General features: G+C 42.0%; 1 protein-coding gene across 5 annotated transcripts in view; it reads left to right on the plus strand.

Annotated features, from left to right (window-relative positions):
• Positions 1–24,862, plus strand: part of RNF144B (ring finger protein 144B) — an 82,148-nt gene extending 57,286 nt beyond the window's left edge. For all 5 annotated transcript variants that reach the window (XM_079983814.1, XM_079983816.1, XM_079983818.1 and 2 more), the window contains 6 exons: positions 9,245–9,349; positions 16,019–16,079; positions 16,839–17,043; positions 18,191–18,335; positions 19,568–19,657; positions 19,896–24,862. In XM_079983814.1, the coding sequence (XP_079839940.1) occupies positions 9,245–9,349; positions 16,019–16,079; positions 16,839–17,043; positions 18,191–18,335; positions 19,568–19,657; positions 19,896–20,036 (747 nt within the window). In that variant the 3' untranslated portion in view covers positions 20,037–24,862. The remainder of the gene's footprint in view (positions 1–9,244; positions 9,350–16,018; positions 16,080–16,838; positions 17,044–18,190; positions 18,336–19,567; positions 19,658–19,895) is intronic.
• The last annotated feature ends 358 nt before the right edge of the window (positions 24,863–25,220 follow it).

The following is a 25,220-nucleotide window of genomic DNA, read 5'->3' on the forward strand; positions in this document are numbered from 1 at the left end:
TTCAGTTTGCCAGCTAACATGTTGCCCCTTTTCTTCCCTGTGTTGTACTGACACCCCCACCAGCCACTTTGGAGGGGAATGGGGCAGAGGGAGAGAGGGGGAAGCCCTGATGTCCAATAGAAGTCCTTGCACAGCCTTCCACTAGCAGGACTTGCAGAAATCCTTTAAGTCTCCACTCACCTTTCCTTCCAAAGGGAAGCAGCCCCAGCTTCAGTCTTTAAATGTACTGTACTGATAATTCTCACTAGGGCTAACAGTCTAGAAAATGTGTTTAGGTTTGTAGCTAGAGATGGAGGAGCAGTTCAATTCAGCTTGCATTTCATCATCATCATTTTTAATTTGTATACCGCCTTTCTATCTTACAATACTCAAGGTGGTTTACAAGCTGAAGAAACAAAAGATGTACATATTATAACAATTTAATGCAATACAAAAATGTGATAATAAAACATAACTTTAAAATAGGCAATCTACATCAAAAAAGTAACATTCAACAACCATTAAAGGTAAAGGTACCCCTGCCCGTACGGGCCAGTCTTGACAGACTCTGGGGTTGTGCGCCCATCTCACTTAAGAGGCCAGGGGCCAGCGCTGTCCGGAGACACTTCCGGGTCACGTGGCCAGCGTGACATCGCTGCTCTGGCCAGAGCCAGAGCCAGAGCCAGAGCCACACACGGAAACACCGTTTACCTTCCCGCTGGTAAGCGGTCCCTATTTATCTACTTGCACCCGGAGGTGCTTTCAAACTGCTAGGTTGGCAGGCGCTGGGACTGAGCAGCGGGAGCGCACCCCGCCGCAGGGATTCGAACCACCGACCTTTCGATCGGCAAGTCCTAGGCGCTGAGGCTTTAACCCACAGCGCCACCTGCGTCCCCTCAACAACCATTAGAATAGTATAAAATAATAATGTCAACATATAAAAGTTGAACAAAAATCCACTCAACAGTTACAATAAATAATATCTAAACTGTAAATAAAACAACGGCAAGCCACAGTACATAAAATAATGCAATACACATTGAGAAGCAGAGACCAGAGGATAGAGCAAGGCAGGTGGAAGGAGGCCTTGCCTGACAAAGTCTCTATCGGGGCAAATCAACTTCTTCCACGCTTTCCAAAACAATGTTTAAACCAAAACTTAGCCAATAAGTAACAATGTTCTGTATAATGGTTTTTCAGAGATCTGAAAGATAGTTTGTAAGAGGGGTTTTGGCTGTACTGTGTACTCTCAGGTCAGGCCCTCCCTTTTCAAAAGCAGGTTTTACCAGAAGCCTGTTTGTGTGTGTGTGTGTGTGTGTGTGTGTGAGAGAGAGAGAGAGAGAGAGAGAGAGAGAGAAAGAAATGAATTAATGTATACCTTGGGAAACCTTGCTTTGTCTTCAACCACTTTCAGCTGTTCAGAAAACATTTTCTTTCATTTCAAACTTCATATTGATACTTTACGTCAGCCCTTGACAAATTTTGGAGAGGCATCGAGATAATAAGAGCTGTAAGTCATAGTGAGCTTTGAGTTTCTTTTGACCTGGTTTGTAAATTGAGAACCTGGAGTGTCTATCGCTGAATTTTCTACGAGCAATAAAAACCTATAAAGTTTTGATTTCCCAGAGACTGCAGAAGTGGCTTGCATGCTACAGGGAGCTTACAGAATGTGAAGAAGTCGCCCTTTTCCTTACTAGTGAAGGTGAAACCAAGAAACGGCTAGGCACCAGTGAAAAACATGCCACCTGGGTTCTGGATTAAGTGTGTGGTCTAGGACCTTTTGTTGTACCTTTTGTAGATGAATAACCTGATTTTTGCGGGGAAAGGTCTCCTTAACGAAGAATGTGCTATTGTCTTGGGCAGACATCTCCTTCCTGACATGTTGATGCAGGAACAAGCAAGAGCTATGCTCCATGTTCCGACTATTGTTTGTTCAAAGAGCTTTCAGGTTAGCCTTGAGGACTTGGCTGATAAGTTGTTTCCTTAGAAACCACCCTTTTGTCCTGAAGATAGCAACAAGGGTGAGGGGGAGAGAGAAACTAGTCTGAGGAAACATAACTATCTGCAAGGAACTTGCTATGTTTCCACCGGTTGTTACATGGTGGCTTTTCAAATAAAAAATCTTGGTCCACACCAATAACTATACACTGTACGCTCATGTATAATCATAGTGCAATATATGCTTGCATTACTTTGTTACAGATTACAAGTGTGCATGGATGCATAATGTTTCCCTGTGTAGGGAAAACATGTGCAGCTCAAAGCCGAAATGGCACAAACACACTGTCATAATGCTTCAGTGATTTTAAATAAGGCTTATCCCAAATTCTCACCCCCACCCCCCTCACATTGTTACAGGTAGTCAATTGCCACATTTGTTTTTAAAAATAAAACCTCTCATTTGTAATATGACTTTCACTTGGAAATGTGCATTAGTAACAAGTATAAGGAGCACAAATAATGGTTAGTTGCTAAACAAGTAAATTTCACAACCCAGGGTTTGAAGTTTGCTTGATTATCAACTAACCATAGCTTGTTGTAAGCCAGAATTCCTGGTTTGCACACTATGCTAAGCCCAGAGGCTTTGAAACAAAAAGTAAATTTGATAGAAGGAGTGAAGTAGCCATTGCACATGCTTGCTGACATCCATATAGTGCTAAAACATGCTTTAGAATTGCCTACAAATCAGACCAGTGACTCCTGGTCACCTCACAACTCCCTGTGCATACGCTATGTATTTATAACCACCATTTTACAGAATTATATTTAGCATAATGAATACTGATCTGAGTCTGGGGGTTAGTAAGCAGTGTGCCGGAGAGAGAGATGCTGATGTCTGTTCTTGGAAGCAATGCTATGTGTATGAGAGGGACAGAATCTATTTGGCAAGAATGCTGTGGACCCCTCCATTGTACGCTTAAAGTTGTATACATGTGTAAATAAACCATATAGCATAAAGACACCACAGTCTCTGTGGTGTCTTATTGGCCCAGAGGAAACACAGATGCTGTTTTAAAATGCGTTTGGTACTCCTGGAATCTCACACCACTGGAGTGTTTTTGGCTAAGCTGGAAGATGAAGTTTGCAGGTCGGGTCAAAATTCTTGTTTCAAGTTCTGGTTATCAGAAGATCCCTTCTGTAAAATATGCAAATATCATCTTGATTGACTTTGATTTAAACTAATGTGCTTTGGATTACAATAATGTGCTTTTGTTGTTATTCTAAAGCAGCAATGCTGCAGCAAGCAAAGGCTTCAGCAGCCAAGTCAGCTGCTTGTGGCTGCAAAGCCAGACAGGAAGTATGTGACTGTTGCCATGGAAACAAAAGGGCAGTCCATTCTGTACTGAGCACCGGATGTTAGCTCAGTGTGTGTGTCATATGACCTGTACAGGATGTACATGGGTGGAGTTTGGAGTTTCTCTCTGTTTGTTGAAGAGAGCAGACATGTTTTCTCTTTTACTGTTTGACTGCTGAAGACAGGAATAAAACATGTAGATACATTTCTGTCTGAGTCTGATTCCCCTCCCTGGGGATATGCTGGAGAGCAGGGAGGAGGAGAAGCAGTTTGGTGTGTTTTTCTCACAGCCTGAGGAAAATCGCCGGAACGGACCTCGTGTGTTTTTACTGCCGGGAGTCGCCGGAGGGAGGTCAAAGGAATTCAGCCGGTGCCTGGAGAGATAGGCACATACCTCTGACCGGCCCTGAATTCTGACATTGGTAGCAGTTGACGGTTGCTACGATCCATGGGAGTCTGCATCAAGGAGGCTGTATTCATCCCTCTCCATGGAAACCTGAGATGGATGCTGATTCTCTGCAGCTAGAAGCTGACCAGAAGAAGCTGAAAGCCAAGCTACGGAGCCCAGGTATGAGATTTTCGGGCCTTAGAAGTGTGAATGCAGATGGATTAATTCTCTGCTTCACGGGAGCAACGTTTGGGAAAAACAGCTCCGAGAGAGAAGGGTCTGCATTCCAAACATTCCTGTGGTTTTTCCTGTCCAAGGAAAGGAATGCGGTTGCTTAGCAACGCAGATAAGGGCTGGAAGTCAGGCTATGCCCAGAGTGGCACAAACAAGTCGTGTTTTGACTAGGCCTTTACACAGGAACTGTTGGAAAGGGACTTTCCAAGCGGCCAGTGTTAGAGCTGCCAGGTGCACAGAGTGTAAACAAGCCAGCTATTGGATTTTAGAGGCTTGTGTTTGAGAGTCAATGCAAGGACTCAAAATGGATGTCAAGAAGGGAAGCCTGCCTTCTCCACCCCTTTTGACCAGTGACAATTATGCATCTTGGTCTATTAAGATGAAGGCTTTGCTGCAGAATCAGAGACTGTTTAGGGTGATTGAGAACCCCATCCCTGCAGCACCAACGCGTGCTTGGGAGTCTCAGGATGTGAAGGCCAGAACCGCTATAATTCTGTGTGTGTCAGATTCGCAGCTTATCCATATACAAAGTTTAGAACACGCGAAAGATGTTTGGGACACGCTGAGAAGGACACATCAGAGAGATGCAGGTTCTTCAGCGTTGCTGTATTTTGAAAAGCTGACTAACCTGAGGCTTGCGCCTGATGGAGATGTTCAAGCGCACCTGACGGAAATGAAATTTCTGCGTCAGCAGATGGTGGAACGCAATTTCCGTCTGCAGGAGGAAGTGTTTTGCTTCATGGTGATCAACAGCCTGAATCAGACTTACAAAACGGTTGCCAGTCAGCTGGGGTCTCTCCCAGCGCAAGATCTAACGTCGGACAGGGTCTTTGCCGTGGTTCTGAACGAACATGACAGACTTGCCGCCCTGGAAGTCAAGGACAGGGGGAGACAAGAACGGAGTTCAGACACCCCCACTGCTGTAGCTACTGGAGGAGACGCCGTAGCTTTGAACGTTGTCCAATGCCACAATTGTGGACAGACTGAGCATCTTCAGCGGTACTGCAAGAAGCCACGTCAGAACAAAGGAGCCAAGGGAAGCTCCACGAAGTCTGAGGCGTCAGGCAGAAGTCATGCCAAGTCACAGGCGAAGCCTGCAAAGGCTTTGATGTCCCTAAAAGCCACACCACAAGTGGGGAATTCTTTCATTTTAGACACGGGAGCGACGGTTCACATGACCCATCGCAGGGACTTGTTTTCGTCGTTTAAGAAGCAAAGCTTCGTTGTACAACAAGCCAACGGTCAAGAGCTAGAAGCCACCGGAATTGGGACTGTGTATCTTAAAAGTCAGAACTTGACTATAAACAATGTTCATTTGGTTCCAGAGTTGAAGTACAATCTGCTCAGCGTTTCGCAGATTGCCAAGAAGGGACTAAAACTGTCCTATGATGATCAACACTGCGAGATCTACAAAGATGGAGAGTTGTATCTTTCTGCCAAAGAGAAAGATGGACTGTATTTGTTGACTTTTGATCAAAGTGATTACATGGAATGTAATTCTTGTGATTCTAACATGATTTCTTTTGCAGGTGTAGCTGAGAAGAACGCCAAGCAGGTCACCTCGAGGGTCGACAAGGCATTTCAGCGGGTGTATGCTGATGTGATTGGTCCTTTAGCACCATCTAGAGGCAATGCAAAGTATTACCTAATATGTGTTGATTCTTTTACAGGTTTTGTCTGGATTTATCTTTTGGAGAGACCGAAAGAAGCCTTAGAAAGGTTTAAAGAGTTTTGTGACAAGGTTAAAAATATGCATGATGCTGACATAGATTGTCTTTGCACAGATGAGAAGCCAATTTTTCTCTTACAGGATTTCCAGAGGTTCCTGAAGAAGAAAGGGATAAGACACAAAATTGCAGCTTCCGAAGAAGCTTGGAAGAGATGTATCTGTGTTAGGGTGAACAAAGAATTGCAAAAGGGAATGGAAGCGCAATTGCTTAGTTCACATCTGCCACATGAGTACTGGGCTGAGTCGCTAATGTCACTTTGTTACACGTGGTTGAGAAAGGTTTCAAAAGACTTGGGATGTTCTCCTTTTGAGAAACTGTTCCACAGAAAACCTTCAGTTGCCCATTTCAAGGTTTTTGGGTCTCATGTGAGAACAGAAGCTCCAGGTGGAGTAAAGAATGCCAGAGGCATTTTTGTGGGTTATGAAAAGGGTCTCTACAGAGTAATTTTGTCTGAATCTGGTAAGGTGATTCTCACAAAATTTCTAGAGAGTGCTCCTGAACAGGAGCGAGTGATTGTTCACACATTTCCCACAGGTGATGATGATGATTCTGATGATGATGATGATGAGTTTGATCTTATTGAGTTCAGTAGTACTGATGATGACAGCGATAGCTCAGACAGCTCAGTTGTCACAGTCATTGAGATGAAATCTCACACAATAACCACACCCTCAGAAGAGGAGGATGAACCACTGATTAAGCTTAGTACTGGTTCTCCAGAGAGTTCAGAGGCTGAACCAGAAAGCAAGGGAGAGCAGCACCTCTTACGTAGGTCTGAGAGAGCAACGAAGGGTGTACCACCCAAGAGGTATTCAAAAGAGTTTGCCAACCAAGCTATTGCATGTGTTGCTGTTGTAAACGACCAAGGTCAAATTGAAGCTGTGTCTGAGTCAGAGACAAAGGCACAACAGAGAGTAACTAACCAAGGTAATGCAAAAGCACTCATTCCTTGGAAGTCACACAACCAGAGAGGTACATTGGTAAAACCAGTGGCGGGTAGTTCCAAGGGTGGAACTGAAACAACAGGGGAGTGTTATACATATAACAACTGTTTGTTTTCTTCTCTGGATGACGCTTTGCTCGCAGCACGCATTGATACTTTAGGGGGAGTATGTTATTCTAAAGCAGCAATGCTGCAGCAAGCAAAGGCTTCAGCAGCCAAGTCAGCTGCTTGTGGCTGCAAAGCCAGACAGGAAGTATGTGACTGTTGCCATGGAAACAAAAGGGCAGTCCATTCTGTACTGAGCACCGGATGTTAGCTCAGTGTGTGTGTCATATGACCTGTACAGGATGTACATGGGTGGAGTTTGGAGTTTCTCTCTGTTTGTTGAAGAGAGCAGACATGTTTTCTCTTTTACTGTTTGACTGCTGAAGACAGGAATAAAACATGTAGATACATTTCTGTCTGAGTCTGATTCCCCTCCCTGGGGATATGCTGGAGAGCAGGGAGGAGGAGAAGCAGTTTGGTGTGTTTTTCTCACAGCCTGAGGAAAATCGCCGGAACGGACCTCGTGTGTTTTTACTGCCGGGAGTCGCCGGAGGGAGGTCAAAGGAATTCAGCCGGTGCCTGGAGAGATAGGCACATACCTCTGACCGGCCCTGAATTCTGACATTTGTAACATATAACGCTAGACACCCTAGGATATTTGTTTATAGCATGTATTGATTTTCTATTCTTGGCCTATGTTTTACTCAAACTCCCTCTGCCTTTCCTGGTTAAAATCTAAAATTGGTCATATTTTTCGTTTTGCCATTTGCTTTCCAAATAATAAGGGTTGCAATTAGTCAGCTGGAAACCTTTTAAAGTATTGAAGTAGAGAAGGTGAAATGGAACGTGTTGAATAAGGAGGGCTGGGCGTCCTTGGGAAAAGCCATGTGCTGTACTGTGATCAGCTTCCTTTGCTTGTGGATGTGGGGAGAGATTATCCACAAGTGGTCTTGAATAATGGCGTGGCCTTGCAGTGAGAGGAGCGCAAGTGCTTCGTCGAGCCATTACCTAGCAACATGAGATCAGAACAAACTTCTTGACTGGCAAACTATAGAGTTACACACACGTGAATTCCCAAGGCTTGCTGTAATGAAATTTTGAGCAGAAGTGGCAACAATATGTGTCTTAACTCTTTCCTTGACAGCCGTTCCTCACACTCTTAAGTAGCTGCCCAATTGCTTTCCCTTCCTGCTTGTAGCATTCCAGATGCATAATAATTCGTGTAAACGTGAACTTGGAATCCCACCAAAGAAAACACATCTTGGAGAATGGGGTTGATTTCTGGACAGAAAACAGCTATCAAGGAAAGGGGCTTTTCAGGGGTTCATCCTTTTCAGGGGCTCATCCACAGGGGAGCAGGCATCTTGCTCCAGATCCACTGTTCACCCATTTGAATTTGATCTTAGAACACACGCCCACATTTGTCTTTGTATTTTAGTTTACAAAACTGCTGCTTCCTGCCCATAGTTGTGGGCATTTCCGTGTGGTGGGTCAATTCACGTTGTGCGATTTTGACTCCACCTTCTAATTTGCTATTTCCAGTCCCTTTGTTTGAGCACAAACTGAGCTTGTATGAAGGAAGAAGTCGATGAAACAACGCCACTCCCACCGGAGCAAAACGGGGGGGGGGGGTGCCGAGCCACCTGCCCAGCCGATATGGCCCTTGGCGGGTGGAGAGGAGTACCGGGCCAGGCCATGCTGCAGCTGCCTGCTTGGGGACACCTAGTTCATGCCCCCTCAAAAATTGTGTGCATGGGGACACGGCCCTCCTGGCACCCCCCATGCTACACCCCTGATTCAGAGTCCTGATGAGATGAGTGTGGACCGGACAAGCACTTGAGAGGGAACACTTCTTCCCTGGTCCACAGCTGGCCTATTGTAAGACCACACAGTCTGCAATGTTGGCAATGTCTCCCCTCCTGCCACTCCCTTAGCTTTAATGGTTCTTGTGGGCCAATGGTTCCCGCTGTGAACTCCCATTGGTCACTGGTTAATAGGACTGAGAAGGATTGTACATCACAATTGGCCTTTGGCGATCAGGATTTCCCCCTTCCTCATATCAGGGGTACATGATTTGATTTCATTTGTTCATTTGTGGCCAGGGAGAGCATAGGGCAGGATCAATAGATAGTGAGGCAATCCCCATAAGGGGTCTTGGGGTGGCAGCTGAATGTTTAGGTTCTAGCTTGGGGGACTGGGGCAGGCTGTTACATGCTCATGTTGAGCAGCCTGCACGGCACTGGTATCAAGAGTCTGGCAGCTGCTTCCTGGGAGTAGGTCCAGCGGGCAGGCTGGGCCTGGTATCAGCCAGCAAGACTTTCTGTCCAACAGATCCTTGCTCTATGCGATGCCAAACTCTGATATATCTGTAACCAATAAAGTTGCAGTCAGTTTTGACCCACATGCTGGTCTCATGTACGTTTGTTCGCCTGGTTGCTGACTCTGAGCCTGTGTGCTTCTGGGACACAATGAAGGTTTTTGTAGTCAGTTGTTTAATCTTTGCTTTGCAATCGCAATTGCAGTTCTTGGAGTACTGAAGCTCAAAGAGAGCCAATTAAAGAAGTGAAGGTATACTGTTAGTTAAGATACAGTTTGTAACTTACGTTTTCTCCCCTTTCTTCTTCTTTTAGTGCCTGAAACAGTATATGCAGCTGGCTATTCGTGAGGGATGTGGTTCTCCCATCACTTGTCCAGACATGATGTGCCTCAACCATGGGACTGTGCAAGAAACTGAGGTATCTCCATTTGTCACTTCTTTTTCTTTCTAATATTCTTTGTTCATTTACATAATGAATACATTAGAATGTTTCCTCCCCTTAATTACTCTAATGACTACTTGGCAGGAGGCCCACTTGACAGGAGAAACTAGAAACAAGCAGATGGTTTTCTTCTTGTTTTTCCTTTCCTGGGGAAATGTTTACTTGGCATCCAGGCGGTCTCAAAATTGTCTGCTTAAAAGCCAGAACATCCCCAATCTGAATGTCACCAGCCCTCCTTTAGAAAATGAATGTTGGAATATGTATGGCATTCCAGGTTGTAAAACACAAATCGTAGAGAGTTTTACACATGTCACTTGCTGCTTAAATTGTGAACTGGGGGCAAGTGTGAATAGAAATTAGAAGGTAATCGTTTTCAGGAGAAGTGATGGTACTTATGTATACATATAACGGTGTGTGTGTATAAAATAAGCTACTTATTTTATACTGGCAAGATTTCTGAAGAAAGGCTGGACAAACAGCAGGTGATATTAGAGGTGAAAACATGAGCATTGGCGTACCTTGACTACCGAACTTACTCTAGCCTAAGCTTTTGTAGACTAGACTCCATGATCCCTGTTCACGTAATGTCTTCAAGCATTTTGCAGTCTGCTCCTTTATCTGCCCTGCCCTTCCTCTCTGTCCACCCCTTTCTCCATCTGTGCCTCCCACCACGACATCCCAGCGCTTCCTCCTTAATGCTAGAAGGAACATTTGCCACAACAGCAACTTGTAAGGTGAACTACAACTAACATGCACAGCTGCAACACTGCCAGAGTCTGTTGAATAAGTGTTTGTGGTGAAACTATCATGTGACCACTTTACCACAGGTACAACTATGAACTCTTTCCAGTGGTGGTCACCTCACATTTTTCACCACATCTATGAAAGTACCTAACTCACCAGAATGTATGCCACACAAGAGAGGGACCTGCGATTTCCTGCAAGATTCATATGATTTTTAAGGCTACATTTGAAAATGGTGCGAGTCAGGTATTCAACTTGGATTTCATAATTGGCAAATACATGTGGGTAAGGCCACTTGGTCTTTTGCTCGGATAACATGAGCCTGGATTATTCATAAGCTTTCACTTTAATGTTTAGTCTTGAGTGTGTGACTTCAAAGTTTGCACGGAAAACACAAAGCAACACTGGAATATGATAGTAGTGCTAATAAAGCTTCTGAAATCTAAAGATCCATTTCAATTAGCTAAGCAAGAGGGCACATGAGGGTATGCATTAATGGGCCATTAATGTTTTCCTCTGTACTCTGAGGGGCAAAGAATTGAATGAATAAACAACGAAGAATGTATTTAATGGTCCATGAATGATGGAATGCACTAAATTCTGTTCAGGGTGATTATTCATTATATATTTATGATTTTCACTGAGCATGTAAGGAATAATATCTCCTGAACAGAATAGGAGCAAGGACAAGAAGTGATCTTAATTGCATTAAAGTTTTAACAACCTGATGCCTCTCATGATTAACATATAGGGCAGCTTCACAGCCTTTCCTACTGCTGCCTATTGCTTTGCCAACAGAGTTCTGATCACATTGCCATGCTAATCTGTCCTTGACTACATTAAAAAACAACAACCCAGAACCATGACCTTAATAGTCTGGGTCAGGCTTTCACCTCCTAACCAGGAGCTAGCCAATGACTTTTGGCATATATTGTTCCAGACTGAGTCCTGATATTAACTTAAAAGTGAGATAGGTATGTCCTTTTAAGCTGTTTCTGTTGTTGGACTATTTGCTGGGCTATGGTGAATACAAACTCATAAGTGTACTGAAAATCATTGGAATTTCTGGGCTCATACCTGTTTTCCCATCATGGATCTGTTACCAGTGGTAAGCACCCACTATCTGTGCCAGAATACATTGGCAATAAAGAATGGGAGTCCCAAACAAGTCTCACTTAAAAGGGCCAAAGCTTCTATTACATACAAGGACATAGTGATGTTACTAATAGCCCACCTACAGATAGCAGGTAAGTTAATGCAACCCACATTTTGGGTAACCTAGAGAGGAAGAGTAACCCAAAGCAAGCAATGACTGGAAGGGGGAATTCAAACTACCTATAACCAGCAACCTGGGTGTGTGGCTATTTACTGTTCCTGATTGGCAACGGCGAATGTGCTCAACTCCTTAAGGCCTCTTAATGGTGAGTTTTGGTGAACACACCCTTACTTATCCCCTTAAACGAGGGGTGAGAAACTTGTAGCTTACTCTGATGCTGATGTTGTAACCAGTTCTAATCTAAGAAGATCATGACGCTGTATGACGGAGGCTTGATGTGAGGCTGAGAATCTGACAAAAAAACTCTTTGCTGTTGTTTGCCAAGATGATTTCCTGACATTTGCTCTGTCTGAAGATATACCGTTATGAGGCATATTGATTCCTTGCCTGGGAAGAATCTGTAATTGAAATGAAGCTAACCTTATTCATGGCAAACAAGGTTGTCTAGGCAACTTCAGGAGGAGAATGACGAGATGTAGAAAATGTTCTGTACACTGTGCATGTATGGAAGAGATACTTGAAGAATCAAATTAATTTATCTGCTGTTTGTAAAAAGGATCTCATATTCGTGTGTGTGTGTGTGTGTGTGTGTGCGCGCTCATAGGATCACCCTGTGCACTGAGGATTTGCTTAGTTTGGTGTATATATATAAACATAACTGCATGTCAGTAATGGAAGCAAGTTCCCATCCTGTAAAAAAACAAAAAGACAACGTGGGCGCAAACAAGCCACTGTCTCTTAGCAGAGTAAAAATGTAATTAAATCTGTTTATTTTCCCCCATCTTTCTATCCTGACTTAACACTGAGTCCTAAAAGTCAGTCCAAGAAGGTGGCCTCATTAGCATGTTTCAAAAAGATGTTCAGCCTCGGCCACAATTTGCCATTGGAGTGAGTTGTATAGTGATTCGTAGATGGCATCAAAGAGCCACAAATGGAATCTGTTAAAATAAATTGTAATGGGACACATAGGAGGAGGTAGTCTATAAGTGTTTGTATTTCAGAGTGCTGCATTTCACAAATTAAATTTGAAGCTATAAAGTTGTGGTACATGCTTTCTTGTCAATACAACAGTCTCTCGCTTGGTAGTCCTCCTAAATTCCATTAAATGTTCGGGATTTCTTTGTTTTGTTTTTTTGAACATTGGCCAAATATGTTTACTTTTGAATATATAATCATTTCATTTCTCTCCGCATACATTGCTGTTTTTAATAAAAACCCATAAAGACTTGTTCTAAGTGGCAAGGGAGTTCTTTAATGGAACAAATGAATATTTTATGATGGATATAATGCACAGGCTTTTGTTAGAATAGGGGCGGTAATAATGTGACATGCTATGGAAGCCAAAAGTAGTGGGGATATTGGAGGGAATATAAATTAAATCTGTGCTCTTGATTTATAGAAATGTGTTCCCTGAAACCATCTTCCATTATGTGGTATGCAACATTACTGGCACTTAAATATCTACAGCGTAGACTAGATGAATTATCTGTACACCATATATATACACGACAAGCTAAAAAGACTTGAGAAATTATTGTTTTAAACTTGCTGCGATAAAAAATGCATAGTACTATTTTTGTCCCAGAACATTTACTAGCTAACATTTACTAGCTTTTGTAAGACAGTTCTGTTTGTCATACAATGTACACTATGTGAGTACACTCAGAAAGCAGGTATTGATAAGCTAACTTATCTTTGTTAGTAGCTGAATAGGTTAATGGAGCAGGAAGACTTTCTGAGCTGCATTAAGAGTAACATGTGAGAGGGCTTTCTTTGTGGCTGTGTCTCAGGTGTGGAACTGCCAGCTTCTGTATCTGTTGATAATGTTCCTCTTGGCTTGTGTTCCTCTGCAGCAGAGCTGCTGTGCTGGCTTCCCTTCACATGGGTCACTGTTGCTTATCAAGAGGGAGAGGGGCAAGGTGTCTGAGAACTCAGCGCAGTGCAAACGCACCAGCAGAGCCAATTCAGGGCTACCGCCAGTGCATTTGCACTGCACCAAATTTTGCAATGCGGTTCTCCAGCCACGCAGGGCATGCCAAAATGCATGTACTGGGGCAGAGTGCATAAAAATCCATAGATTAGCAAAATAACATAAAATGCATTATATTACAGAAAGTTGCTTTGCAAAACTGTATATATTAGGCAAAATGGCATACAAATGTTTGTGTTAGAAGTGATCAGCACTAAAATGCTGGTGAATTTTCATTTTACATTTTTAAAAATGCAAACGAATGTGGAAAAAGACTAGAAAAAAAGGAAAAACTGAAATTGACAGATTCATCCATCCCTACTGCTGACTACACAAGGGATTTCTTGTGACTCCTTTTGCATTTTTGAGTTAAGTTTATTTTAATAGTTTGACTTTCATATGCTCTATTTTTCAGCTGCAATGATATGCACTAGTAATTGAACTAGCAGAAAGGCCACCCACACCTTTCATTGCTTCTCCTCCCCCAGTTCGATTATGACAGCTATCATGTTGTATCTGACAAATTAATGAAAGATAGAATGACCTGAGAAAGAGTGACTGTTCCACCACCATCTTGACTGATGGCTGGTAAACTGAGTCAAGTGTTTGAAGACAACATGAATGGATCCGACGATCTAGTAGTTTTTGGTGACTGCTCTTGGTTTATTTCCATCTCCAAGACCTGGCGGCGGCATCATTGACATAGGGAACTGGGTGGTTGTGTTTGTGGCGCACAAGGTTATGAGCAGCAAACAGGACTGGATCAGAGTTGTTTATCCTGCTATTGCCTTACAGCAATCTGTAAGCCTCCATTGCAGTGATTTATGATGTGCCAAGATTCTCTGCTTAATTCAGTGTATCTAGCAGTTATGAGCTAATCAATTTCCTAAAAAGAATCATTTGGGTTCATCTTAGGACAAGAGGAGAAAAAATAGGTCTCTTTTGTGCATGCTGTTCTTCTATGGCTGTTCAGCCATAAACCTAGTACCTTAGATATGGGTGAAATCCTACAGACGCTCCACAACTATTTATTGAATTTATATCCTTCGCTTCCTCTTGAAGGAGCCTGGGGTGGCAAACACATCTCTTTTTTTAAAAAAAGAAAAGTGTTCTAAAAACAGTTGCAGTTAAACACATTATAAAAACATGCTCTCAGTTCAAGGATCTCAGGGTTGCCAGGAACAATGTCCATTTATCAGATGCCTGGGTAAACAGGTATGTTTTCATTAATGATGGAGAAAGGCACATTTCACCAGGGAGGGCATTCCACAAATGGTGAGCCACCACTAAACAGGCCCTGGCATGAGACAACACCAACCAGCTAGTCCTTGAAGGTGGCACCACCAACATGGTCTCACATGCCATTTGTAGGGTCTGAGATGGTTTATATTGGGGAAGGTGCTCTTTTAGGTCAATATGTAGAACATGGCTATTCATAAAGAATGCCTGGCATATGTTTCCTTCCTTTTTTTTTTTTTACATCCTCTTTAAATATTTGAAAAGTGCGAATTTCCCTGTAGCCTAATCTGTTCTTGCAATTTTTCTTTATTTAAAAAATCATCGTTGTAAACCTTTTCTGAATTTCTTTTTGGCATCTTTTTGTGAATTGTCTTCTGAAACATCTTTCAGCATTTGAAATATGAGCTGGACTGGCTATCTGGAATTAAATACAATGGTACAAGTACTTTCCAAATAATTTTAAAATACCAACACAAACTTATTAAGTAATATACACATCAACTTTTTCTGCTACACAATCATATCGTTGGTTCATGTTCAGTTTATTATCCCATGATCTAGTGAGTCATACTGTCTTCATATTATTTATTTTTGTTTTGTTTTGTTTCCTGTTCTCCCTGTAGTCTATTTTTATTGGTATTGGTCCAATATTATCAAAGTTGCTTGTGAATTCAAAGTTTGTGCAATTGAATGAGGAACACAGCAAACCTGAGATTGTCCTGGATGTACTGAGTGGTGTGAATCTATATAGTAGTGGCAAGAGACTGTAAACTTGGCAGTAAAATTCAAAGAAAGTGCTTTTTATTTTGAGAATCTTAATTCTAATTTACTCTGTGTCAAATCTGGGTATTTGAATAAAGGTTTTATCACAATGGGTTGAAAAGTGGATTCAGTGATGATATGACAACAATTCAAAAAAACAAACAATTCATTGGAAGGTGGGCTTTTTGTGTGTGATTTTTGAGCATTTCATTGCATTGCCACTGATGCCAAACTTAGTGTGGATGCCTGATCAGGCTAGCCCAAAGCAGCTCCAACAAGTTAACACCACTAATTATTCGTTTCAAACTATGCTGGCAGTTGTATGATGAATTGTACCCGAAATTTCTAAGCTTACTCCTATTTGTTTTAGCAGAATAGAATATTGTTTGCAGTTGAGTTCTTGTAAATACTAACCAGCTTTGGTTTTGGCAGTTTACTTTTTAACATTTGTGTCCCTCTTAAATTGCCAAATGATCTTGAATTCAAAATTGAAGCCTTGTTGTGATTGCTTTCTCTCTTTCCCCCTCTCTGAACTTACGGACCACGGGAGAAATAATGGAAGCAAATGTCATCAGACATTCTAGTTTGACTCATTTTTCGGATTAGTTAATCCCCCATCTTTCATCTTAACATCTTGTCTTCTTCTTTCTTTCAGGTCTCCAGGTTGGTACCTGCTGATCAATTTCAGTTATACCAGCGCTTGAAATTTGAAAGAGGTGTGGCTTTTACATTGATTTAGGGGGGGTTAATACCCGATATACATGTATAATTAAACTCACAAAACAGTTTGAATATAGGTTGAAGGACTTATTAGACTAAAAAAAATTCCTTTTTTAAAAAAGGAAGTGCAGGAATATGAACACAGCAATGCTTCTGCATTGAAAAAGAAAGCAATAAAATACCTGGTGAATGTTATCAATTATGATGCCCTCATACTTTTATCACAGATGTGGCTCACAGCCCATTGGCTGCATCTTAGCTCCCCTCAAGTTTTTTTTTTGTGACTGGCCAAGAACTCCCCTCCTCCAATTTGCCTATGTTAAGAAAAGTGGATCCTCCACTATGATGGTGCCCCCTCATGTTTTTTATATATAAAAACACATACACCCATTTGATACATATATATTTTAAAAAACCTTGCTGCTCCTATAGGCCTGCTGCTATGATACCAAAATATTTTTTGTGTCTCTCTATGCTCTCAACCCCCCCCTCCATGCTTTTAAAAAAAGCTTTAAGAATATTTTCATTTTTAAAATTGGCTGTGATGCTGAAAGGTTTTATATGCCCCCTCCAAAGCCTTCAGAAATTGACATTTTGTGGCTTTTAAAGAGGTTTGTCAGATACTATTGACCACAGTACAGTGAATTGGTTTCTGAAGCCAGTGACGATGGAGGCTGAATATGAATCAACAAATGGCAAACGAAGTACATAATTTAAAATGTTGTGTTTTTGGATTTCTAATAAACATTTTTTAGAAGTGCATTTGGATCCCCTGAGAACCTGGTGTCCTTCTGCTGACTGCCAGTCCGTGTGCCAAATTGAACCAAGTGAATCTGGACTACCCATGCCTGTAAAATGTCAGGCTTGCTACTTGACGTTCTGTTCATCATGCAAAGAGCCTTGGCATGCGGAGAAGCTATGCTTGGAAAACCATCTTATTGTGGCACCAAGCGAGCAAGGGTAAGAGAAGGATTTGCTGAGGTGCTGCAAATCTTCCACATCGCAATTGCAATAATTTCAGCTTTCCTTTAGTTGAAATTGGTAGATGTAGAATTAATTCATTGCCAGTTGTCAGGGGTAGGGAAGCATTTTCAATAGATTGCCAGAACATACCTGCACAGTGCTTTGAAAGCACTCTTGTGCCACTTTAAACAGTCATGGTTTCTGCCAAAGAACCCTGAGAACTGTAGTTTACCCTTCACAGAGCTACTGTTCCTAGCACCCTTAACAAACTACAGTTCCCAAGATTCTTTGGGGGAATCCATGACTCTTAAAGTGATAAGAGTGCTTTAAATGTTTTGTGTGGCTCTGACCCAGGTGCAGTGTCTTAGTTACAGTGCTAGCTGTCCCCAAAGTGTACTGATGTCTGATGCCATGGTGATATTGCACATGTATGTGTAGCTACATGGATTAAGGATGCTCTATGTACTACTTGCCCAGACGCCACAACCTGAACGACACTGAAATAATCATGGAACTATTACTATCCTTTGTCGTCTTCTTCTTCTTCTTCTTCTTCTTCTTCTTCTTCTTCTTAAAGATTTTCTTGATTTACAAAAGTGTGTGCAATGTCTCTCTCTCTCGTATTCTGCCCCCCCCGTAACATATTTACAAATCAGTTTCATTTGTTGAGACATTAGGAAGAAAAGGGGGAAAGAGGGGGAGGGGGGAAAGATGGGTGGGGGTGGCGTGGGGTGGTGATATTTCTATTTTACTATATGTAGGGTTTGGTGTCAGTGTTGCTTGTGCAGGTTCTCTGCTGTTCACTTATGTTCCTTTGGTGGTGAGAGAGGTTGGGGTTGGCCTAGGGTGATCTTTGTTTTCATGTGTGAGTGGGGTGGGTGGGTGTTTTGGATCAGGTTAGCCATATTGATTTATATGCTGTTGGTGGATTTTTGTCGTTGTCTTGTTGGGCTGTGTGTGTGATAAAGGGGAGCCATATTTGTCCCCATGTCAGTTTCAGTTTATTGGTTAATTTTTCTAGTAAGGCTGTTTCCCATACTATTTGGTACCATTGGTCCATGCTTACTTCTGACAGGTCTCTCCAGATTACTGTCATTTGTTGAACTACCATCTTTCACAGGGTTTCCCCCCTCTACTTTTCTAGAGTACTTATCAAAACCACCACGGAAGCTCCAATTAAGCAGTGCCCGGTTTGCCGGATCCATATTGAGAGGAATGAAGGCTGTGCTCAAATGATGTGTAAGAACTGCAAGCACACATTCTGCTGGTACTGTCTGCAAAATCTGGATGTAAGTGACCTGTGCCAAGGGCTTTGGGGTGGGCTTGTCCAGGTTTTTGCCCTCTAGTTCCTTTAAAATGGCTTGTAACTAGGGGAGGGAAACACTTTATTGGCAACTAAAAATTTTAGAAGAGCATTGCTATATCAGATCAAAGATCCACCCAGTTCTGATTCTCAGGTTGCCCACTTAGATGTCTATGCGAATTCTAGAGATGGGGCTCGAAGGCCATAGCCTTCTCTTGCTCCCCCAGCAATTTGGTTTTACCCTGTCCTCCATCTTTACTTGAGTAAATCTCTCTCTAACTGAGGTTAGATTCACTTGTTATGCTACTGTGGTAATTGCAGCTACCACCAGAAATTCTACCTGTTTAAGTTATTGGGTAATGAGCTGTCATTGCCCATTATCTTATTGAGCCGCAGGCTGTCCTCTGTCACATAGTAGCTGTCGCTTAAACAGAACGTGTGCACTCAACAGGGAGTGTCCCTTAATGGCATCAAAGGGGTACTGTGCTAATACGTTTGCCTTGCCTATAGTAGCAATAAATAGACACTGCATGATATGTTTTGGAAGAAACTGTCAATTGAAAAAGTTGCTGATTTAGTGAGGAGTCCCCATTCATCACTTAATCTGTCTCTGATTGTTCCTGTTTGGCTACTGCCCCCCCTCCACTATAAAAGTTGGGTTCAAATGCTGCAATTCTCTTCCCAAACACCTCAGCCTGAAAATACCTGATTTTGCAATCATTCACCAATGACTTCATTTCTCTCTCTCTCTCTGGAGACTAATGTTACTGGCCTTCACATAAATTTCATTTTTCATGATCCCAAATCTGGTTTTCCCCTCCCTCTTTTTTGGCATGCCTTAAAGTTATAGATGCAACTCTCTTGTACTGCAACATTTGATCACATTAAGTGGGTTTGCAAATGCTGATGACTCTTTTGTGTTCAGTTTCACTAACTGACTTTCCACATTTGTGGGTGTGTTTTTCCATGTCCGCTCACATGTTCCCCTTTCTGTAAAGCATACATTTTATAGAAGAGCAAGAGGTGTCAAATTTTCTGTGGCAATTGCGCTTGAGAAATTCCCATTTGCAGCAGTCTACTGCTGGAAGAAAAGTCTTGGCAGGCCAGAAATACCCACCAGACTTTGCGCTGCTGCATTGTCAACTGGGCACCTATTTCAAGGCAGGCCCAATGTATTCATGCCAACTACTAAACACACTCTTTTCTTTCCGCTTTCAGAACGATATCTTCCTAAGGCATTATGACAAAGGCCCTTGCCGAAACAAACTGGGTCATTCCCGTGCCTCAGTTATGTGGAACAGAACGCAGGTAATGCGGGTGACCCAAGCTTGAGTCTATATCAGGATGATTGTCAGAGAAGCTGAAGGAAGTCCAAATAGAGTTAAATTTGTGGAAATTCTGATATGATTGTTTATTTGTGTTGGAAAATTAATAAAAATTATTATAAAAAATAAAAAAGAGTCTATATCAGGATTTGATATGTTTTCTATCTACTCACACACAGCTTTCCTGTTCCTTATCACATTTCTCCTCCTGCTTTTTTCAGGTTGTTGGGATCCTTGTGGGCCTGGGCATCATAGCCCTGGTAACATCTCCCTTGCTGCTCCTAGCCTCACCGTGCATCATCTGTTGTGTCTGCAAATCATGCCGTGGCAAGAAAAAGAAACATGACCCGCCAACAACCTAAAGCTTTTCACCCTATTGGCTGTGAAGACCTGCATCTTGTATGTGATGGAGAAGACATGAAGGCTGACCTCTGGTGCCAATGCTTTCCCAACCAATTCTCCTTCTCTTTGCCAACTTCTGCAAAAAGTGCCTACAGTTTCATGGGACACAGTGTTGTTTGCAAGTTGCCGTTCCGCAGTGGGATAGGTGTCTGTTGTGGTGTTTTCAGTTCAGCTCTGGCTATTTTCTTTTTTTAAGGAAAAGAGGCAGGGGTTCTAAACATAGTTTCAAAGGTTCTTCAAAACCACCCACCTCTGCTTGGTTCTACAGTATTTTCCAGAGTCTGGATATGTGCCCATTTTTAAGCAACTTTAATTTTGCAGCTCATGGAGCAGTCCTGCAGTTAAGTGAGGGAACACAGGTGAACAATGCAACCCCCTTGTAAGAGATCTTTGGATATTATTGAGTTTTCACTTTCCAGGGGCAGATTTCAGTGTTACTAAAAAGATATCCTGTAAAAAAATCATATACCTGAAAAGGGGAAGGTAGTGGAAATGAAGTACAACTGAAATGGGATATTGTTAATATACATTTGCTAAACGCCTAATCAAAACTGGACCAACGACGAGTTGTATCAGCCTTGGTACAGCATCAGAAAGAATGATCTGAAGCAGCTGTTGCACTGGCACCATATGCCAAGTAAATCACTCTACCTGAGCCACTGATTAGGACTGGGTGTGAATTATTGTCAGGCGTTTTGCAAAACATTATGTTGCACTGGTGTGAGAAGTGGCAAGTGTAGGGGACATTTGTGGTATGCAACAAGATCCAGTTGGCCTGGTATAATAACAATACCCCCCCACTCTGCCCCGAGCATTGTATTGCAGTGGCACTAGAGTGCTGTGCATCCTTTGGCTTCACTTCTGGCAACTTGTGGTGCACTTGCCAAAAAGGTTGGCCATCATTGATGCAAACTATAATTTCAGGTGAAAATTAGAGGGTTACTTGTACACTTAAACACACGCACAAACATACGCAGCACCAGCAATTTGTTCAGGTGTATTACACTACACTGGGCAAATACTGCCCAATTACATTATTTCACTGAGTTAGTGAGGAGTTGTAAAAACAGCATAGCGACCTTGAGCAAGTCCTATATAAAAACTTAGCTAATGGCTGCAGACTTTATGATGAACAGGCCTACTTCCCCCAATAATGAAGTCTAGTCTTCTATAAGACAAGCCCATAGCTAGATTGTGACTGAAGAAGCTGCATAATCTGGAAAACAATGGATGAGGTCAAAATAGTGGGATAACCACTTTATCTAGTGCTGGATTACAAGGCAGCATAAGAGGAATTGTGGTGAAAAATGGTGTTGCATAACAAACATATAGCAACTCTTTCTTGAAATATTATGCTTATATACACCACAATCTTTAGCTCTGGGCTGACTATCTGATTGTGGCCTCATGTTCTGTATTGAGTACTTTAGAGGTAGAGTACAAATGTAAATAAATATGATTCTTCAAGGAAAGGTGTGTATGTTTCATGGTATATACTGTGTGTGCACATTACATTCACACACAAAACAAATATGCATTTGAGCATGTACTATAGTATAGCCTTTCCCAGCTTGGGTTGTTGGACTCCAACTCCCAGTCAGCAAATCCAGTGGTCAGGGATAATGAGATTTGTAGTCCAGTAACATCTGGAGACAGAAGGTTGGGAACGGCTGCTATAGTACATAGTATTTCAGCTAAGCAAATTCACTCCATAACAATCTGAAGTTGTTGGCCCATCTAGTTTTGAAAGCTTAGAACGCTGCTAAAGGATCCCTCTATCTTATGCAGTACTCTTTAATCAGCAATATCTGGTTCAAAGTACAATGGAAAGACATCTAGTCAAGTTTATTTTTCTCTAGCCATTTTTAAAAGAAACAAGCTTTCAGGAGGCTGTAACTAAGTAAGTTAAACTTGGGTCCCATTAAAAAAAGTTAATGACTTCTGTTCCGTTGATTTTTGTGGAGCCTAAGTTCAGCTAACTTCATATGGCTACAGCTGTATGACCTTAAGCAGAGAAATAGAAAGGAGGAGGGGCAGATAGATACTGAAGCAGAAAAGGTAAACAGATTTAATTTAAGGAAGCATAGTTCTCATGAAAAGCTATTGGAAATCAAGCCTGGAAATTTTGTCTTTTCATATATAAAAAACAACAAAAACGTCTTACCTAAGAGTTTCTAGACAACTTGGAGAAACAGCCAGGACACCTGAATTAGGTGCTACAAAATGGACAGCAATGATGAGTGTTTCCTTTTCATATCTGAAAATTGTAGTCCAAAGTGAAAATTGTAGTCCAAAGTGGCTAGTAAAATAGCCTCATTAGAGTCAATAATAGGGGCTGGAGTGTCCTAAACTGCCAGCTGAGCCTGTTTAGCTTTGCAATGCAACTGTGTCTTAATACTGTACAACCTTGTATGCTGGCTGGGACTGGTGGGAGTTGTCCAAACCCCCTGAAGGACAGCAGGTTAGTGAAGGCTTCTTTAACACCAGCCAGGGCTGTCACCCAATTAAAAACCCAAAAACCCCTTGGGTGTATTATTTTCAGTTGACCCAAATCTGCATACATTAGTACTGAAGGGAAAAAAGGTCTTATTTGGGGGTCTGGGTGGAGGAGAAGGAACAATGACAAGCGTTATTCAGCTATTCTGCAACCAGGATTTTAAACTGTTGCTCATATTCACATAAAGTAAGATTGTGGGTGATGTGGATTTTCATCCCTTTTTGGAAGATAATGTGTGTGTGTGTGTGTGTGTGTGTTAGGAAGAAAATGAATGCCGACTTGCTTTCTGTTTCCCTTTCTGGCTGGTTCAATTCTTAACATACTTTTTACTCCCTGCTGCTCCCTTTGAATGCTGGGTGTGAGCTCCTCAGGGCGAATGGCAGGATAAATATGTTTATTAAAAAGTCTACCACCCTAATTGCTCGGGGCAATCAAACTGATTAGTCAGCTAAATGTTGTAGCTTGGTTCTCAAACTTAATCCGTTCCAGAAGTCTGTTTCAAAACCAAAGTGTTCCAAAACCATGGTGCACTTTCCCATAGAAAGTAATGCAAAATGGATTAATCCATTCCAGACTTTTAAAAACAGCTCCTAAAACAGCAATTTAACATGAATTTTACTATCTAACGAGACCATTGATCCATAAAATGAAAGCAATAATCAATGTACTATACTATAAAATAAATAAGACAGTATTGTAGATTATAAAAAATAAAATTATTTTTTTCCTTACCTGCACTGATGAAGGCCATTGTTTGGATGGGGGGCTTTTATCTATTTCCACAGTCAATCAATCAATCAATCAATCAATCAATCAGTAGCTGAACTGCATTCCACACAGTCACAAAAACAAATTAACTGAAAAAGCCTCAGAAACAAAAACACAAAATAAATAGCAAAAACAAAAGCACTAAACTTAATCTGTTCTGGAAGTCTGCTTGACTTTTGAAATGTTCGAAAACCAAGGCACGCAGCTTCTAATTGGTGCAGGTGCCCCAGAAACAATAGGCGACAACCACATCGGATGTTCAGCTTCTGAAAAACATTTGAAAACCAGAACACTTCCAGGTTTTCTATGTTTGAGAACCAAAGCATTTGAGTACCAAGATGTTTGAGAACCAAGGTACCACTGTAATTGCTTTCGTTATTTTCCATAGCAATTTTAATTTATAGTAAGACCATGAAGCATCACTTGGAAGAGGATAGGAAATAATCCATTGTATCACTGGAAATGTATTAGAGAAGAACTGTTTTTATTTTGGAGAACTGGAGGAAAACCGAGGCCTCTGAGCCCTATTTACATGCACCTACGCATTTGATAAGGGGACGCGGGTGGCGCTGTGGGTAAAACCTCAGTGCCTAGGGCTTGCCGATCGCATGGTCGGCGGTTTGAATCCCCGCGGCGGGGTGAGCTCCTGCCTTTCGGTCCCAGCTCCTGCCCACCTAGCAGTTCGAAAGCACCCCTAAGTGCAAGTAGATAAATAGGGACCGCTTTCTAGTGGGAAGGTAAACAGCGTTTCCGTGTGCTGCGCTGGTGCTGGCTCGCCAGAGCAGCTTCGTCACGCTGGCCACGTTACCCGGAAGTGTCTCCAGACAGCGCTGGCCCCCGGCCTCTTAAGTGAGATGGGCGCACAACCCTAGAGTCGGACACGACTGGCCCGTATGGGCAGGGGTACCTTTACCTTTACCTTTTACACATTTGATAAGAATTGCATGAGGGGTGGAATGAGACTGGGCTCAGCCGCTTCACCTCCTTTCTTACAACTCTGTCGGCTTGGTTCTACTACTCTCCATGAATTGGGGCTGAAGGTCTGTGGTCTGCTGCACACATGTCATTTATAGCTGATTGCATGATTAAGAATGTGCAAATGGGACTTTAGTACATCTTATATAAGACTTCAAAATGTTGTTAATGTAGGGCTTCAGCTATCCCCTACTCAGGTAGTCAAGGTATTGGATTGTCTACTGGTACTTTTAATTCATTTTCCATGAATACATTTTCTTCACCACTTTCCTAATACGGTGAAGGGTCAAGGCTGTGATCTTTGTAAGATTTAGTAGAAACTCTTTTCTGTATGTGTTCCAAAGAAAGCAGATGTGTATGAAGAAATTTTAAGTGCTCTTGTAAGTTTTATTTAATGAACCAACATTTGGAAATGTACTTTGCTCTGTGTGTATATATTCATGCAATATATATTTTCAGCCTCTGAGATTTCTTTCTCTTCCCCCGGCTTTCCCTCCTAACATTATAATATGCAACATGTGCAAAATTAAAAATTCAGCAAAAGCAGTTTGTCTCTGTTTGTCTTCAGCAAGTTGCTTTTAAAACAGATTGTGGACGTTTAGTAAAGCTTTGTTACCAACAGAGGACAATTCAAAGCCATATGTCACATTTTTAAGGATCATTGGGGGGCAGGAGGCGGCGGAAACGGCAGCGGAAAGTCTGCATTCAGTTTGGATTCTTAGTGGACTTAAATAAAATGATGCTGTTATCATTTTTTTGTACAATGCTTCATAACATCATTTATAAACTCTTGTGGAGCCATTCATGACTCTCCACAGCAACAGCAGACTAATAATAAAGGGACCCCTGACCATTAGGTCCAGTCAAGACCGACTATGGGGTTGTGCACTCATCTCGCTCTATA

Source organism: Podarcis cretensis (assembly GCF_951804945.1).
Source record: "Podarcis cretensis genome assembly, chromosome: 7".
Taxonomy (NCBI): domain Eukaryota; kingdom Metazoa; phylum Chordata; class Lepidosauria; order Squamata; family Lacertidae; genus Podarcis; species Podarcis cretensis.